The sequence below is a fragment of the Phalaenopsis equestris genome, unplaced genomic scaffold, assembly GCF_001263595.1.
Source record: "Phalaenopsis equestris unplaced genomic scaffold, ASM126359v1 Scaffold001064, whole genome shotgun sequence".
Classification (NCBI taxonomy): Eukaryota; Viridiplantae; Streptophyta; class Magnoliopsida; order Asparagales; family Orchidaceae; genus Phalaenopsis; species Phalaenopsis equestris.
This window is the reverse complement of record NW_018165503.1, coordinates 66,711-82,484: the sequence shown is the minus strand read 5'-3', so window position 1 is coordinate 82,484 and position 15,774 is coordinate 66,711. Positions and strand designations below refer to the sequence as shown.

Sequence of the window (15,774 nt, the reverse complement as noted above, 5' to 3'; positions counted from 1 at the left end):
TATTTTTTATACTTGTGTGCTTTTTTATTTCCTCTCTAACTATTTTGTGCTTAAGAATATTTTTATGAGAATACAAGAAAAAAGAACATGTAAAATAAAGTCCAAGGAGCAAAATCGAGGCCCACACTCGATGTGCGCTTGGTGTGACCATGCCAGCACCTGGTGTGTCCACGCCGCACAACCCGAGAGTAGGGTGTAATTATGTCGCTCTCATGACATGATCACGCCACTTTGTTGCAGAAACACCACTTAGACTTGGCGTGACAATGTCGCTTTCAAGTGAGGCCATGCCATCAACTTACTTGTAAGATTTTAACCAGCATGACCATGCCTCAATTTTGGTGTGCCCACACTAGTTAACTTTTTTCTGTGAATCAAGGCTATGCGATCATTAATGCAACTCGAACCCTCATTATTCCTTCATCTTATTTTCTTGGGCTTCCCTTGCAGCCACTGATTTGCAGCTCTAAAGCCTTAAGTTGTAGGATTCTTTGTTGAAACCTCACTAAAATCTTATCAAGCTGGTATATTAGGCAAGGAGAGGAGAGATTTGAATGTTATTTTCCTTCGGTAAGTCCTCCTTTCTTTTTTACTTGATTTTCTCATTGGAGGAAGTGTTTTGTTGATCAATCTTGCATCATTCAACACTTTGTTTTGTTGAGCCTTTCCTTTTATTTCCAAAGGTTCTTGATTCATATTTTTACAGTTCATGGCTTCCAAAATGCATGGAATAGGAAGTTACTCTTTCTAAGATAATCAATGGTTTATGAGCTTGGCGAGTCAATAATGTTCCTTAAGCTTTGTGCTAAAGAAGAAATTAATTCCTGAAAGAGCATTTCGATTTTCTGAGGGAGCGATTTAGCATCGTGGGTGGCAAAATATTGTGTATATGTCTGAACTTATTGTAGTCAATCTTGTTTGGGAGTTCTAGGAAAATGAGATGGAACCGACAGATGAGAGAGCTTTTGTGTGAGGAAAGATGATCACCTTCAATCCCACAATGATCAATCATGTGTGTGATGCACCCAACATCCCGAATTGCTAGTATTTAAGTTTGATTTCACCTAATTACCAAGAGGTAATCAGTTTCCTTACTACCTCCACAGGTGCCTGGAGCACTAGCCCACGGGATGAAATGGAGGTATTGATCAACTTCCTCTCACGCACCTCACTAAGAAGTCTAGGCTTAGCACCACTTCATAGTTTCTAGCATGCTTCCTACCACTAGGCACATTGATGCCTTGAAGGAGCGAGCCATTATGAACTTTTGATTTTAGAAGGGCATTTTGATTAAAGTTGGTATTTTGATTCATAAGTTCATTATTTACATTGCTAATGGTCAGTCTATAGTAGACTCAGGTAACCTAGCCTCCTTACTGTGCTTAGTGCCCTGAAGGGGATTTTGGAGGTGATGATGAGGAGCATCTATATCCGCAGAAGCTTATTAGTAGCTCCTTTGTCTACCCTTATGCTTTGTTGTAAACTGCTTCTATGAAGCATTGAGAGAGTTTGTCCCGACGCAAATCTTTTTTGTCCTGTAACTCCACCCACTTTGATTTAGCTCAAGACACGCGAGAGATGATTTTGCTCCATAGTGACTTGGTCAGAGATATGAGAGAGCTTTGTATCACTTAGAACATAATGGTGTGGGAGCAAGATGACATGTACTGTAGTTTGCTTATTACACTAGCCAGCACTAGCCAGCACTAGCTAGCACTAGTACCAGTATGAGTACATTCGTGATAGAATGAGGGTGTTCCAGGAGCACTGGGGGATGAGACCTACACCACCACCATCATTCACCATTTGGAGCTCTACTCAAAACATGATGGAGGAGATCAGTTGAGGAGAGTAGGGAGTTAGGCTTGTTTATGATGATTGGTTCTATTGTACTGATTGTTTTGTTTCTACATGACTGATGTACTGATGTGACTTTGGATTTCTTTTCAATAATGTTCATACATGAATTTGATGTACTCATGAGATTGTTGTTGGTTTTTTTTTTGTATTACATTTTTCTGTTGTATTTACTGCATGTTTACTTGTTCTTTTAGTTTTGGCACTATTATAGGATGCTTCCAAATTTATTACCCAATTGTGGCTTGAGCTGTGATTCATATCCTATATTACTTTATGTTTTGATGTTGCATGACTCATATATAGAAATTAGGGTGTGGAACATATTTGGAGAAGGAGTCATGATCTTGTTGGTTACCTACGAATAATTCTTTAACTTGCCTAGATTTAAATTACTACCTTCTTTCATATATATTGGTTTATTGATTTTGGGAGAATAAAAATTAAATTGAGGAAATGTGAAATCTATTTAAATATGGGATGGAAGTAAATATTAGTAATTATATGTCTAAAATAATTTTCTTCTAACTAAACATAGAAATTCTTGGATATTTAGAAAAGGGGATTTATGAAATTAAGGACTTCTCATTAAAATTACTTGAGCCTAATATTTATTTCAATAATGAATGAAGCTTAACTTGATTAAATTTATTTAAGAATTAAGAATTATGATAAGGGGTGGGAAAAAATTTGATTGAGGTAAATTTAGAATATATAAAGAAGAAAGAAAAAAAAACTTAACACTTAACAAGATATAATAATTCTTGCAATCCTTAGATTTAAAAAAGGGATTTTGAAAAATCTATTCAAAAAGTATATGAATGGCTTGGAGAAAAAACTTGAGGTTAAGCACTTTCAAATCCAAAATTCATATATTCTAGTATCTTTTCTATGTTAAGTGATTTAGCCATAAATTTATCAGAAATCTAAAGAAATCTATAAATTCATGAAACGTTGAGAGGAAGCTTCAGTTGAAATAAGAATTAAGTGCTCAATCAATTTAAGTAAGGGAGAATGAAATTATAGTCCAACCAATCTAAATGAAAAAAGAATTCTTTTGTTTGAATATGAGACTAGTCATGATAGGTATAAGGTTGCAATATTCAAAGTAATCCTAAACTTTAAAATAGAGGTAATGTAACCTTGATAAAATGTCCACTTCCTCTTTGTTAATAAGACCAAGAATTGCATAAACGAAAGGTATCCTATTAGCAAAGTAAAGGGATTACTTGAGGGCAAGTAATGGGTAAAGCATTGGAGGATTGACATGCATCAATTTTTCATACTTTGTATGCTTAAATTTCAGCAATTTTCCACTTTAACTTCATGATATTATGTTTTTGGAAGGTTAAAATTGCATTTTGTAGGTTATAGGTGGACTAGCATGAAAATCAGAGCAAAACGTGGAATTTCAGCAAAATCCAGACTGGCATAGCCATGCCTGGAACTGACATGGCCACGCCACTTAAGCAGCATGTTCTCATCAATTTTGGGTGCGGTCACTCCTAGTATGTTGAGGAGACATGTGTGATGGAAGGAGAGACATAGACACGTCAAAACGTAGCGTGACCACACTGCCCAACCCAAGGAGGCGGTGTAATTATGATGTAAGATAGGTGTGGTCACATCGGCATATAATTTCAGTTTTGAAAACTTTTTAATGTGGGGTTCTAATGAATTTAGGAAGAATTTTGAGAGATTTTACAGAGCTTTTGGAGAGGAGATTGCAGAAGGAGGTTAGGGATTTCTTTTCTCATCTCAATTTCTTCTTCTTATTTTTTTGAGAGAGTGTTATGAGAGAATTTAGGTGTTGTTCTTGTAAGAGAAGAGATCAAAGAGATGTAAGTTATTTTTATCTCAATAAAATGTTTCTTGTAGGTTTTATTTCAAGGGAATTGCCTTTGATTTTCTCTCGAGCCATGAGTAGCTTAACTATTTTTTGTGCCTCTTTAATTTTTGGGACAAATTTCTTGGATTGATTTTTATTCATGATTTCTCATATCATTTTATACGCTTTAATTTAATAAAACTTGTTGGTTAATCCTCTGGTCTTCACTTACTCTTAATATAGCTAGTTAGAACGTTAATATCCATTGTGATCTACAACTTCAATAGAAGCGAAGTGAAATGATTAGGGTAACCACAAGATCAAAATGAAAAAAAAAATTTATTCTAGACCTTACAATCAATTAAATGGGATTAAAATTTATTGGGCAAGCCATAAAGATAGGAAGCTATCTTTATGGAATTCCAAATCTTCTTGGGATCTAAGCATAGGCTTAAGAAGAACTTAATATATGAAAGAGGAATTTGTATGAAAATCAAGCCAAGTGTCACACCAAATCATAGAGACACGATTCTCATCAATCTTGGAAAAAATACCAAAAATCTTGGTTTGAATAGTAATAAACTATAGCTTTAAAGTGTCACACCAAATCATAGAGACACGATTCTCATCAGTCTTGGAAAAAATACCAAAAAAAAATTGACCCATGTTTTTTTCGATTTTGTTCTCTTCTGAATTTGCTACACTTAGGATTTTCTTTGATAGTTTTCAGATCTCATCGAACTTGGTTTGAATAGTAATAAACTATAGCTTTGAATTTTTTTTTTCAAATTGATTTCTTACAAAGCTTCTTCATGGTAATGATATGGTGTTCTCCTTTAAAATCACATATTACATGGACACGTATAATTGCATGAAGTGGTCAACCGCTTTGCGACGCTTTGGGGCATCAGCCACAACCTTGACTGCAACTTGACTTGTTACACCTCAAGGGATAGTTAGTGAGAGATCAACAGGTCACTTCAGTAAGTAAGATCAACATGTTAGTTTGGCATTTTGTGTGTGATGTTTGTATTGTGAAATTGAGCTTCTCATGCCCATGGGACTTGTTAACATATGAACTTGCCTAACTCACATTTATTGGCCACCTCAACATGTGAGGCCTGGCTTCAGGTGCAGTAGGAGTAACAATAGATGTATCTTCATAAAATCAGAGTTGTGTAAAGGTCAAACCATAATTTGCTTGGACTAAAGAAAAGGTATTTTAAATGGGGTAAACATCACACTAACCATGAATTGAAAAACAAAACCATTGATATATCCTAATGACTGATTCCACCTTAATTTTTTGACAACGACATTCACTTGATTAATAAGAAACTCACAAATGGTAGCAGACCAATTAAAATAAGGAAAAGAATGCACATTCTAGGAAAAAAGTGTAAAGCCTTTTTGACACACTAAAGTTACTCGAAGGAAAAATTAAATTTGTTAAAAAAACCTTTAAAAATAGTTCATCAAATGACATGGAACACTCCTCAAAATGAAACTTCACTAGGTTAAACTTTATCTGTCTCATAGTTACACCACAAGAGGGACGTTTATTCTAGTGTACCGGTTCTCCTATGTTAGGCATGCCTATCAGTAGGGCAACCTGATCATAGACTAATCTTAATTCTTTCCTGCCCATCCTGAATACACTCTGTTGAACATCCCAACATTTCAGTATGTGTAGTGTTAGGAAATTATCTTGTAAATATGGAGGCAAATCAAAAAATTGAAGCACATTCAAAACTTTCAAGGTGTTTGTAGTTTTCTCAAATAAGGTGTGTTTGATCATACTAATAATAAATTTTACTACAAATGGTTGACACCTGCAGTTAAACATCCTTGAGTTTAAAAAAATACAAAAGAAGATAATGGAAAAATATATTTTGTTAATGCTAGTTGTGTCCATAAAAAACATCAAATTATCTCGACAATAACACCAAAATATATCCACAATAACACCAAAATATGTCCACAATGACATAAAGATATGTTCATAATAACACCAAAATATGTCCATAATAACACCAAGATATGTCTACAATAACATAAAAACATGTCTAAAATAATGCCAAAATATGTGCCGACAAATTAGAAACCAAATAACATCAAAATATATGCCTATGATACACTACAAATATGTCCATAACAAAGTAACAACAAAATATATACATGGTAGTACTAAATATGTCAGGACAAATTAATACTCTTATTATACCAAAATATATCCATGATACAATATACGTATCACCACAATAATAATGAATCAACAATAGAGTACGACAGTGTTGCAACCAAAATGATCATGTTATACAACTGAGATACCACCATAGTAACATAAAATTAACACCTCTACGCAATCATATTACCATAAAAAAATGTACATGCAAAAACACAAACTCAACATAAAAAGCCTATATACAAAAACACCAACTCACAATATCACAATTAAATCTCAATAACACCAAAATAATACTGCAATAACATAATAATAATACCTCAATAACACCTGAATAATGCTAGTCAATTACTACCACCGCCATAGTATCGCTAAAAAAACTTCACAATAATATCACAATAACACTATAATAACAATTTAATGAAAATATTCAAATACTAATCAAATAACACCAAATTTACACCTCAATCACCACAAAAATATTGTAATAACATCATAATAACACCACAATAACACCGCAATAAAACCTCAATAACATCGCAATAAAAATGCAATAACACCATAATAAAACTGCAATTAGATCAGTCGAATACTATCACAGAACCGCCACAATACCACTCAAATAATGCCACAATAATACCACAATAATACGTCAATAATACTATAATAAAACCACAATAACACTAGTCAAATACCACAACAAAACTGCAATAATACTATTATAACACCATAATAACACCACAATTATACCTCAATAACACCAGTCGAATATCACCACAAAACATGCAAAAACACCCTGCCACAATATCACTCAAATAATATCACAATAACACCACAATAACACCAGTCAAATACCACAACAAAACTGCAATAATACTATTCCAACACCATAATAACACCACAATTAGACCTCAATAACACCAGTCGAATATCACCACAAAACCGCCACAATATCCCTCAAATAATATCACAATAACACCACAATAACACAAGACAAATATTAATATAGAATTGTCACAATACCACTTAAATAACACTACAATAACATCACAATAACACCTCAATAACACCACAATAATATCGTGATAACACCACAAAAATACCACCATAGAACTTCCAAAATATGGTGTTATTGTGGTGATATTATAGTAGTATTATGATTTTATTAGTGTAATGACATATTATTGTCATGCAAATATGGTTGTAAAATGCTATTATTCGTGTTATCGTATTATGATGTTATTATGATTGTATTGTGGTGTTATTGGTGTAATGACAAGTTATTGTCATGCAAATGTGGATGTGCAGTGGTGTTATTCGTGCCATCATATTGCAGTGTTATTAGTTTAATGCAATTGTGTTATTATCATGCAAATGTGGTACATTGTTGTTATTTGTGTCGTCGTATTGTGGTGTTATTAGTGTAATGAATGGTGTTATTGTCATGCAAAATGTGATTGTACAGTGGTGTTATTCGTGCCTTTGTATTGCGGAGTTATTTTAATTGTATTATGGTGTTATTAATGTTTTAGTCTTATTATAATGCAAATGTGGATTTACAATGGCGTTATTCGTGCCGTCATTTTGTTGTGTCAATAATGTAATGACATTGTATCATTGTCGTGCAAACACGGTTGTACAGTGGTGTTATTTCTTGCCTTCATGTAGTGATATTATTACAATATTATTGTGGTTGTATTGTGGTGTTATTGTGGTTGTATTATGATTGTCTTGTGATGTTATTGTGGTTATACAATAGTGTTATTCGTGTCGTTGTATTGTGGTGTTATTGCGATATTATTGTGTTATATTGTGATTTTATTGTGGTGTTATTGTGGTTGTATTGTGATGTTATTGTAGTTGTACAATATTGTTATTTGTGTCGTTGTATTGTGATGTTATTGTGGTTGTACAATATTGTTATTTGTGTCGTCGTATTGTGATGTTATTGCGGTGTTATTATGGTTATATTGTGGTGTTATTGTAGTTGTACATTAGTGTTATTCATGCCGTCGTATTGTGGTCCTATTGTGGTTATATTGTGGTGTTATTGTGGTTGTATTGTGGTGTTATTGTGGTTGTAGTGTGATGTTATTATGATTGTACAGTAGTGTTATTCACGCCATCATATTGTGATGCTATTGTAGTGTTATTGTGGTTATATTATGGTGTCACTGTGGTGTCATTGTGGTGTCATTGTGATATTATTGTGGTGTTATTAGTGTAATGATATCTTGTTATTCACATACATAATATTGCTGTGGAAAGATGAAACAGTTTCTCTTCCAATACTAAATCATCATTCCATATGGTTAATTTAACTACCAAACTTGCCATTGCACAATGCAAGTAAAAACTATATGAAACAATGTTTATCTAAGTTACTTAAACTTTTTAATGCAAGTGCAACGACACAACCAAAATTATCTTGATGTTTTTTGTCGACTCTTACGCTCGTTGTTTTTATTATGTTCTTCCATTCATCTATATTATCTTGCTTGGAAACACGAAGAGAAGTACATGAGTTGGCATCTTAAATCCTAAATCCTTAAATAAGACTTGTTTCGAAAAAAATCTAAACATCACTTACATGGTGAGAGAAGGACTGCGACAACTATGCGTCTAACGACCAACAGTATGAGGGATTTCAAACGAACCAAACCCTAAATACCAAAATTATAGATGAATAATGCTCTGGGAAACCCATCCTTTGATGTTAGAAGAAAATAGGTGGTTTTATTTTTAAAATAATGTGTTGGAACGGGCAGGATTTTGCATTAAAATTCAGAATGATTTTATTTCAAAACAATGAGCTGAATCAGACCTATTGGACAGTTTTATTTTCGAAATAATCGGCTCGAACAGACTGGATTTATCCAATGAAATCTCTATGCGTCCGGTACCCTCGAACTTGATCCTGGACCCTCACATCTCACCAGAGTTAACTCACGAGAACCCCGATCCTTCGTCCATGGCGTGGAGATCTGTTCCTCGCCTAAAACATATCCTCCGAGACAATGCTTCTTATTTCTCTCGTCCAGGGTTGGGATCCATCGATATTTCGCGATGGGTAACCTACATGCCCCGTCCCGGCGACGGCTCACCAAGGCCGGTGACATTGATTCCCGGCGACGGCATCGGTCCCCTAGTCACCGGAGCCGTGAAGCAGGTCATGGAGGCGATGCACGCGCCGGTGTACTTCGAGACCTACGAAGTACACGGCTCCATGACATCGGTTCCAGCGGAGGTGATTGAGTCGATTCGGAGGAACAAGGTCTGCATTAAAGGAGGATTGGAGACGCCGGTGGGTGGAGGTGTGAGTTCGCTCAACGTGCAGCTGAGAAAGGAGCTCGATCTCTATGCTTCGCTGGTTAACTGCTTCAATCTCCCTGGCTTGCCTACGAGGCACGAAAACGTTGATATCGTCGTGATCAGGGAGAATACGGAGGGTGAATATTCTGGACTTGAGCATGAGGTCGTTCCTGGCGTTGTTGAGAGCCTTAAGGTACCCTTTTTTATTCAGGCTTATGTTTTGATTATTGAGAACTAACAGTATGTTAAATATTGAAACTTTTTTTTTTTTTTTTTTGCAAGAAATTCCTTCATAAGAAGCCCAATTGATTTTCATATGATACATTATCATATTTTTTAGCGGTTGTTTGACTAAATTGCATTAAGTTGCATCAAATTTGTATGCCTGTTCATAGAAAGGCTTCCCTTAATTGAAATTTGAAAACAGCACGTATTGCTTCTTTCTATTTTATTAACATCAACAATTGAAACCTTGAAAGTGTTGAATTTTACTGTCAACTAAATAGATGGATAAGCTCAGACTCTTAAGCATGAGAGGAATAGAACAATTTTTGAGGAGTGTTCTTATCATGTTTTATGATTTATTGGTATATGTTTGCAGATTTGAGTAATCAATGAAGTCGGTTGAAACTGACCATTTTTTAGGGTGGACAAACTTATTATATAAAAATTAAAAAAAAAATTAAAAATGAAGTAAATAACATATAATTCAAAATCAAATCTCGTATTTCATTATAATTGGTGAATTGAATAATGTTACAATTTTTTTGATCTATTTTGCATTTTTTTGTAATATTGCAGAGTAATTTTATTAGGAATCAAATCAAATATTTCTTTTTCGATGTAAGTTATAAGATAACTTGATATGGTCAGTGTGTGAGCTCATTGCTGTTGTTGAGGCTCAAGATGACTAAGTGACCAAGTGGAATCATTCTTCTTCAAATGTCAGCACATCAGTTTTTTATAGTGGAGCTTAATTGGAAGTGTTATGAGTGGGGTAGGGTTTATTCCAAATTCTGACTAGAATCTGAAAATCTCAATTCATACAGTTAGAACTTTCTTCACATAACTCTAAATCATGCAAACAAGTACTTGGATTGTATGATAGGGCGTTAGCTATTGATCCGAAAAGTTTGGTTAGTTTTGGGATTGATTTGATAGAAGAAACATGAATATATTGGAGATATGTCAGTTTTGTCCAAAAATGACCTAATTTGGGAAATGTGCTAGCTCTTTTTGTGGAGCTATAGAATTTAGTAATTTAAATTGTAGATGATACTAGAAACACTCTAGTATAGATCAGGAGGAGAGTTTGGTTGGGTTTGGACCATTGGAGATATAGATTTGGGGACAGGAAACTTATAAAAATAGGAACTAGAAACACAAGACAAAAAGCTAGTGCTTTTTTTGGGCAAACTTTTCTCTAATAATTTTAACATAACACTACATATATTTTCTTATACTTTTGAAGGAAAGAGACAAAAAGAATGACACCAAATTTGTAAATTTTGGAGATGATTTGATGGGTGGATCAGGATAAATGGTCAAAGTAGTACAAATATTTCTAAAAAACATAGACTTATGGATTTTTACTTAAACCAACAAAATAAAGGGATAACAAATGAGATTTAGGGTTTTTGTTTTTGAACATAAAATTAAACAACACCACAACTCAAAAAATACAAAATTCGTATGAAAGAAGTGTAGAGAAATTGAATTTCCTACTCATTAAAAGTAGGTTTCCAAGGTTATCATAAAATTTCTTGGGTGATTGGCCACCAAGCCTCAAACCATCGGAGAATTTTTCATCCAAGTGTTACACACAATCAAACAGTACCTTCATTTCAAAGAATAGAGTAGTTTAAATACACATAACAAATACCCTTTTATAACACCTTTTCACTACAAGGAAAGAGCTTGTGGCCAACTCTTACATGTAACCACGCAAAGTACCTCCTATGGCCGACACCCTTTGCTTCCTCTCATGCATTGACTCCACATATGTAATTTTTTGACTGCAACATAAATACTCATACACTTTACATAAACACAAATAATTAACACACACATTAAGGGAAATTAAATACTACGTAACATGATGAAAATAGACATAATTGAAGTCACCAAAGTTCTCTCAAGCTTGATTTGATCCTTGATTTAAGTCTAGTAGTTGAGCTAGCTCCATGTGAGAGTTGAAATCAACATACTTATTTGCTAAGTCTGGTTTATGCTTTTGCAAGTCCTCTCTAGCGATCCAAGCATCATCAATATGTGGTTTATCCTTCCGCCTCATTAGGAATCCTTGATCACTTGTGTGGTCCTTCTCAAATGTGATAATGTGGTCTACTTCATAGAATGAATGTTGGGTCAGCCCTTGCAAAAGGTGATCCTGTTGTCATGTAAAAGAAGTATCCTGCTCATTCAAAGGTTGGTTAACTCCTTTAAAAGGTATTAGATCTTCCACAATAAATACATGGCTAATAAGCATATCTTTAGGTAAATTTGTAATATAAGCACTAAACTTAACTTTTCTAATAATCTCCTACAGGTCCTAAATTATAATTTTCTAAATGAAGTGGATTGATACATCTCAGGAGGGATTTTGATCAGTACAGAATCACGTATGTTAAATTCCTTAAAATTTTTTATTTTTGTTTTTAGATAACATATTTGGTATTTGAAACTTCTAATTGTTCTTTAACATCTTTATGAAGACTTCAAAGATCTTCAGTAAATGTAAATATAGAATCAAAAAATACATGGGTGAAAATGTTTGCAAGATCAACTAGTTTTTTAGGATTGTAACTATAAACTATTTAAAATGGGTTCCTATTGTTGGTCCTAGAAACTGAGCTATTGCGGACAAATTCGACTGTAAATAATTGTCCCAATTTTCTAAGCTTTTACCTACTAAACTTTTAAAAAGATTTTCTAATGATCTATTAAATATTTTAGTCTGGTCATCACTTTGGGGATGAAAGGTTGAGGAGAATTTAAGTGTTATACCCATAAGTTTTCCCCGAAGTTTTCCAAAACTATGATACAAATTTAATGCCTTGGTCAGAAACTATAGTGGAGGGAAGATCGTGGATTTTAACAATGTTCTTAATGATTGGACTTGCTATGTGTGAGGCGTCACTAGACTTGGAACAAGGTAGGAAGTGTGTCATCTTGAAAAATCTATCAACAATCACAAATATGCTATCATGTCCTCAAGGCGTCCTAGGGAGTCCTAATGCAAAGTCCATGGAATGGTCTTCCCAAGGTCTAAAGGGTACATTAAGGCACAATATCATCCAAATGACTGTTTTGTGGTTTTGGCTTTTCTATAGATTTAGCATTGAGTAAAAATTTTGTTCACATCCCGCTTGAGAGAAAGTAAAAAAATCTTGATTCAAGGAGTTGAATAATCTTCATTTTTCCATAGTGCCTCGCTATCCTTCATGAATGTAACTCTATAATCAGAAATGCCCTAAATAAACTCTTGTAGATGCATACTTTTCTTCCTTTATATAAATATCCATTGTAGATGGAATATTTACTAATGAGAATAATAGAAGATTGTCCATTCTTTACATGCTCAATGCAAATTAGATGGAAGTTTGGACAAATTTGTTAAAGTTTTAAGCCTGCCAAATCTAGGAATATGAAATTCTAAAGATGAGATAATCAAGGTCACCCTAGAAAGTGAATGAGTAGGTTTATTATCAACTTCTGGTTTGTGCTTTAGGACAAAAATTAAATCCTAAAAATACTCAACCCACTGAGCATGCTTATAGCTTAATTCTTTTGGGTGTTAATGAACTTCAGAGCATGATGTTCAGTGTTCAGAATAAACTCTTTAAGAGGTAAATTTCAGAGCATCTGAATATTTTCATAGAGTTCTCTATCATAGGTAGAGTATTATTGTTTTGCTTCTTTCAAATTTTCACTGTAGAAGGCAACATGGTGATTTTTTTTACTAAGAAAACTACCAATGCCTACACCAGAGGCTTCATAAATGACCTAAAAAATTTAGTTAAAATAAGGAAACTTTAATACAGGAGACGAGGTCACAAGGACTTTGATTTATTCCATGGCCTTTTGGGTTGATGTAATCCACACAAGCTTATCTTTCTTCAATAGGTTTGTGATAGGAGCTACAATTGTGTTGAAATTCTTAATGAACTTTCGATAGAAGGTAGCTATGCCATAAAAACTATGGACATTAGTTAAGCTCTTAGGTATGGGTCAATCTAAGATGGCTTGAATTTTGACTTGATTAACTTTCAAACCATCAACAATCACAAAAAATCCTAAGAAAGTAACTTCGAGGATATAGAAGGAACATTTCTTAATATTGATGTAGAGTTTTTTCTCCTGTAGCTTAAGTAGCACTGAATTTAGGTGTTTTATGTGGTTTTTCTCATTGGGGCTGACGATGAGAATGTCATCAAAATATACCACAAAAAATTTTCCTATAAAGGATTTTAGAACTGTATTCATGAGTCTCATAAAAGGATTGGGGGCATTGGATACTCCAAATGGCACGACCAACCACTCATATAGTCGATTAGGAGTCTTAAAAGATATCTTCCATTCATCACTACCCTTACCATTCTTTGGTGATAGACAGTTCTCAGGCCAATCTTGAAGAAAGTTGTGACTTTTCCAACAAGATCTAACATGTTATCAAATTGGGGAATTGAAAATTTATATTCGATAGTGATGTTGTTGACTGCTCTACTATAAATGTACATTCTCCAATTGTCATCCTTTCTAGGGACTAATAATGTTCGAACTACATAAGGACTAAGGCTATCTTGGATGAAACATTTCTTTGATATTTCATCAACTTGCCTTTTGAGTTCAACATGCTTAATGGAGTTCATCCTATAATAGGGTAGATTTGAAAACTATGAACCTAGAATAAAATCTGATATGTTGGATATTTTATAAGGCGGGAGATCATTTGTTAGGTCATCGGGATATAGATCTTGAAATTCAGGCAGTAAAGGACACTCAATTTTAGGATGTGAAAATCAATAGGTTTGTGTGCAATTTCTCTAACATGAAGCAAATAATAGTATCCTGAGTCAGAGAACTCTTTCTTAATATTTTTGAATCTTATTTTGATAATATTAGAGTAAAAAATGTGTTGGTGGACCTGTAGGACTTTGAATAATGATGTTCGTAAAACCCTCTCTAGCAGTTGGGAAAATACTAGTGAAGCTTAGCATTCATCTTTTGACTAAGTTTTGGTTGAAGGTCTGATGACATGGGACTCCGATGATGTCCGTAAAACCCTCCCAAGCAGTTGGGAAAATACAAGTGAAGCTTAACATTCATCTTTTGACTAAGTTTTGGCTGAAGGTCTGATGACACGGGACTCCGAAGGGGACGCTCAAGGAAAGGGGGCTATCGCCCTCTTCCTCTTTCCTCCTTTCCTTTTTCTCTTCTTTCTTTTTTTCTTTCCTTTTCAGCTGAAGGTCTGATGACACGGGACTCCGAAGGGGACCCTCAAGGAAGGGGGGCTATCGCCCTCTTCCTCTTCCCTCCTTTCCTTTTTCTCTTCTTTCTTTTTTCTTTCCTTTTCTTCTTTTCTTACTTTCCTTCCTAGGCATTTTCTAACTTAAAACCTTTGTTGAAACTGAAATTTGATTTTTATTCTCCTTCCTTATTTAAAAATTTTCCTAAAAGTGAAATATGATTTTTATTCTCTTTCGTAATTTAAAACCTTTCTTAAAAATTGAAAGCTGATTTTTATTCTCCTTCCTAATTTAAATTCTTTCCTCAAATCTAAAATTTGATTACTCCTTATTTTAAATGTTTCCTAAGATAGGCTGTCTTTTTATAAATAAGAGAGGCTGTGCTTTGAGTTAGGGGTTATTTTATGAAATCTGAATTCAATTTTTTCTGAGCATTTTTTCTCTTGAGGGCTATTTTTGATGACAAGGTAGTGCTCTAGTCGTCCCTTGTTCGAGGTGGTAATCGTTTCTACGGATCCGGGTGGTGCTCTAGATATAGCTTGACCTCGTCGAGATATTTATCTCTCCGTCCTTCCTCTCGGTTGTTGTCCTACATCTTCCACAGCAGTCCCACCTCTCTGGCCTTCACCGCAGACGCCAATCCAGCCTCCAACGACATTTGTGCACCTTTCCAATTGAGGTTCGATGCCGTTACCATCGCCACCCTTGCTGTCACCGCCAGAACAACTAGGATTTACTGTTTTCTGCAGTTCCAGCCTCCCCATCTCCTTATCCTCCCTCATCCTCACTGTCCTCACTGTCCCAACCCTCTACCTTCGTTGCTACAACACACAACGCTTTCTCTTTGCTGCCATTATGCTGTTCATCAGCCCTGTACTATAACAAACTACTGTTTTGATTGCCTCCCCAAGCTGTCTTGCTATTGCAGTGGCTGCCCATCCCTTTTGCCACCTCCCTATAGCCGCAACCTTCTTTTGTCAGCCACTGACCGTCATCCTGCAGCCTCTGCCCTCATTGTTTCCCACTGACGCCTTTTATTGTTTTTGTTGTCATGTTTGTTTGTCCTCTATTTCCTACTTTTTATTTTTGTGTTTGTAATATGTTTGGAACTCAGAAATGATATT

General features: G+C 34.7%; 1 protein-coding gene across 1 annotated transcript in view; it reads left to right on the top strand.

Annotated features, from left to right (window-relative positions):
• Positions 1-8,708: 8,708 nt before the first annotated feature.
• LOC110032943 (isocitrate dehydrogenase [NAD] regulatory subunit 1, mitochondrial-like) overlaps positions 8,709-15,774 on the top strand; it is a 33,742-nt gene continuing 26,676 nt past the window's right edge. Inside the window, 1 exon segment of the mRNA XM_020736736.1 lies at positions 8,709-9,375. Coding sequence (XP_020592395.1) covers positions 8,761-9,375 — 615 coding nt within the window. The 5' untranslated portion in view covers positions 8,709-8,760.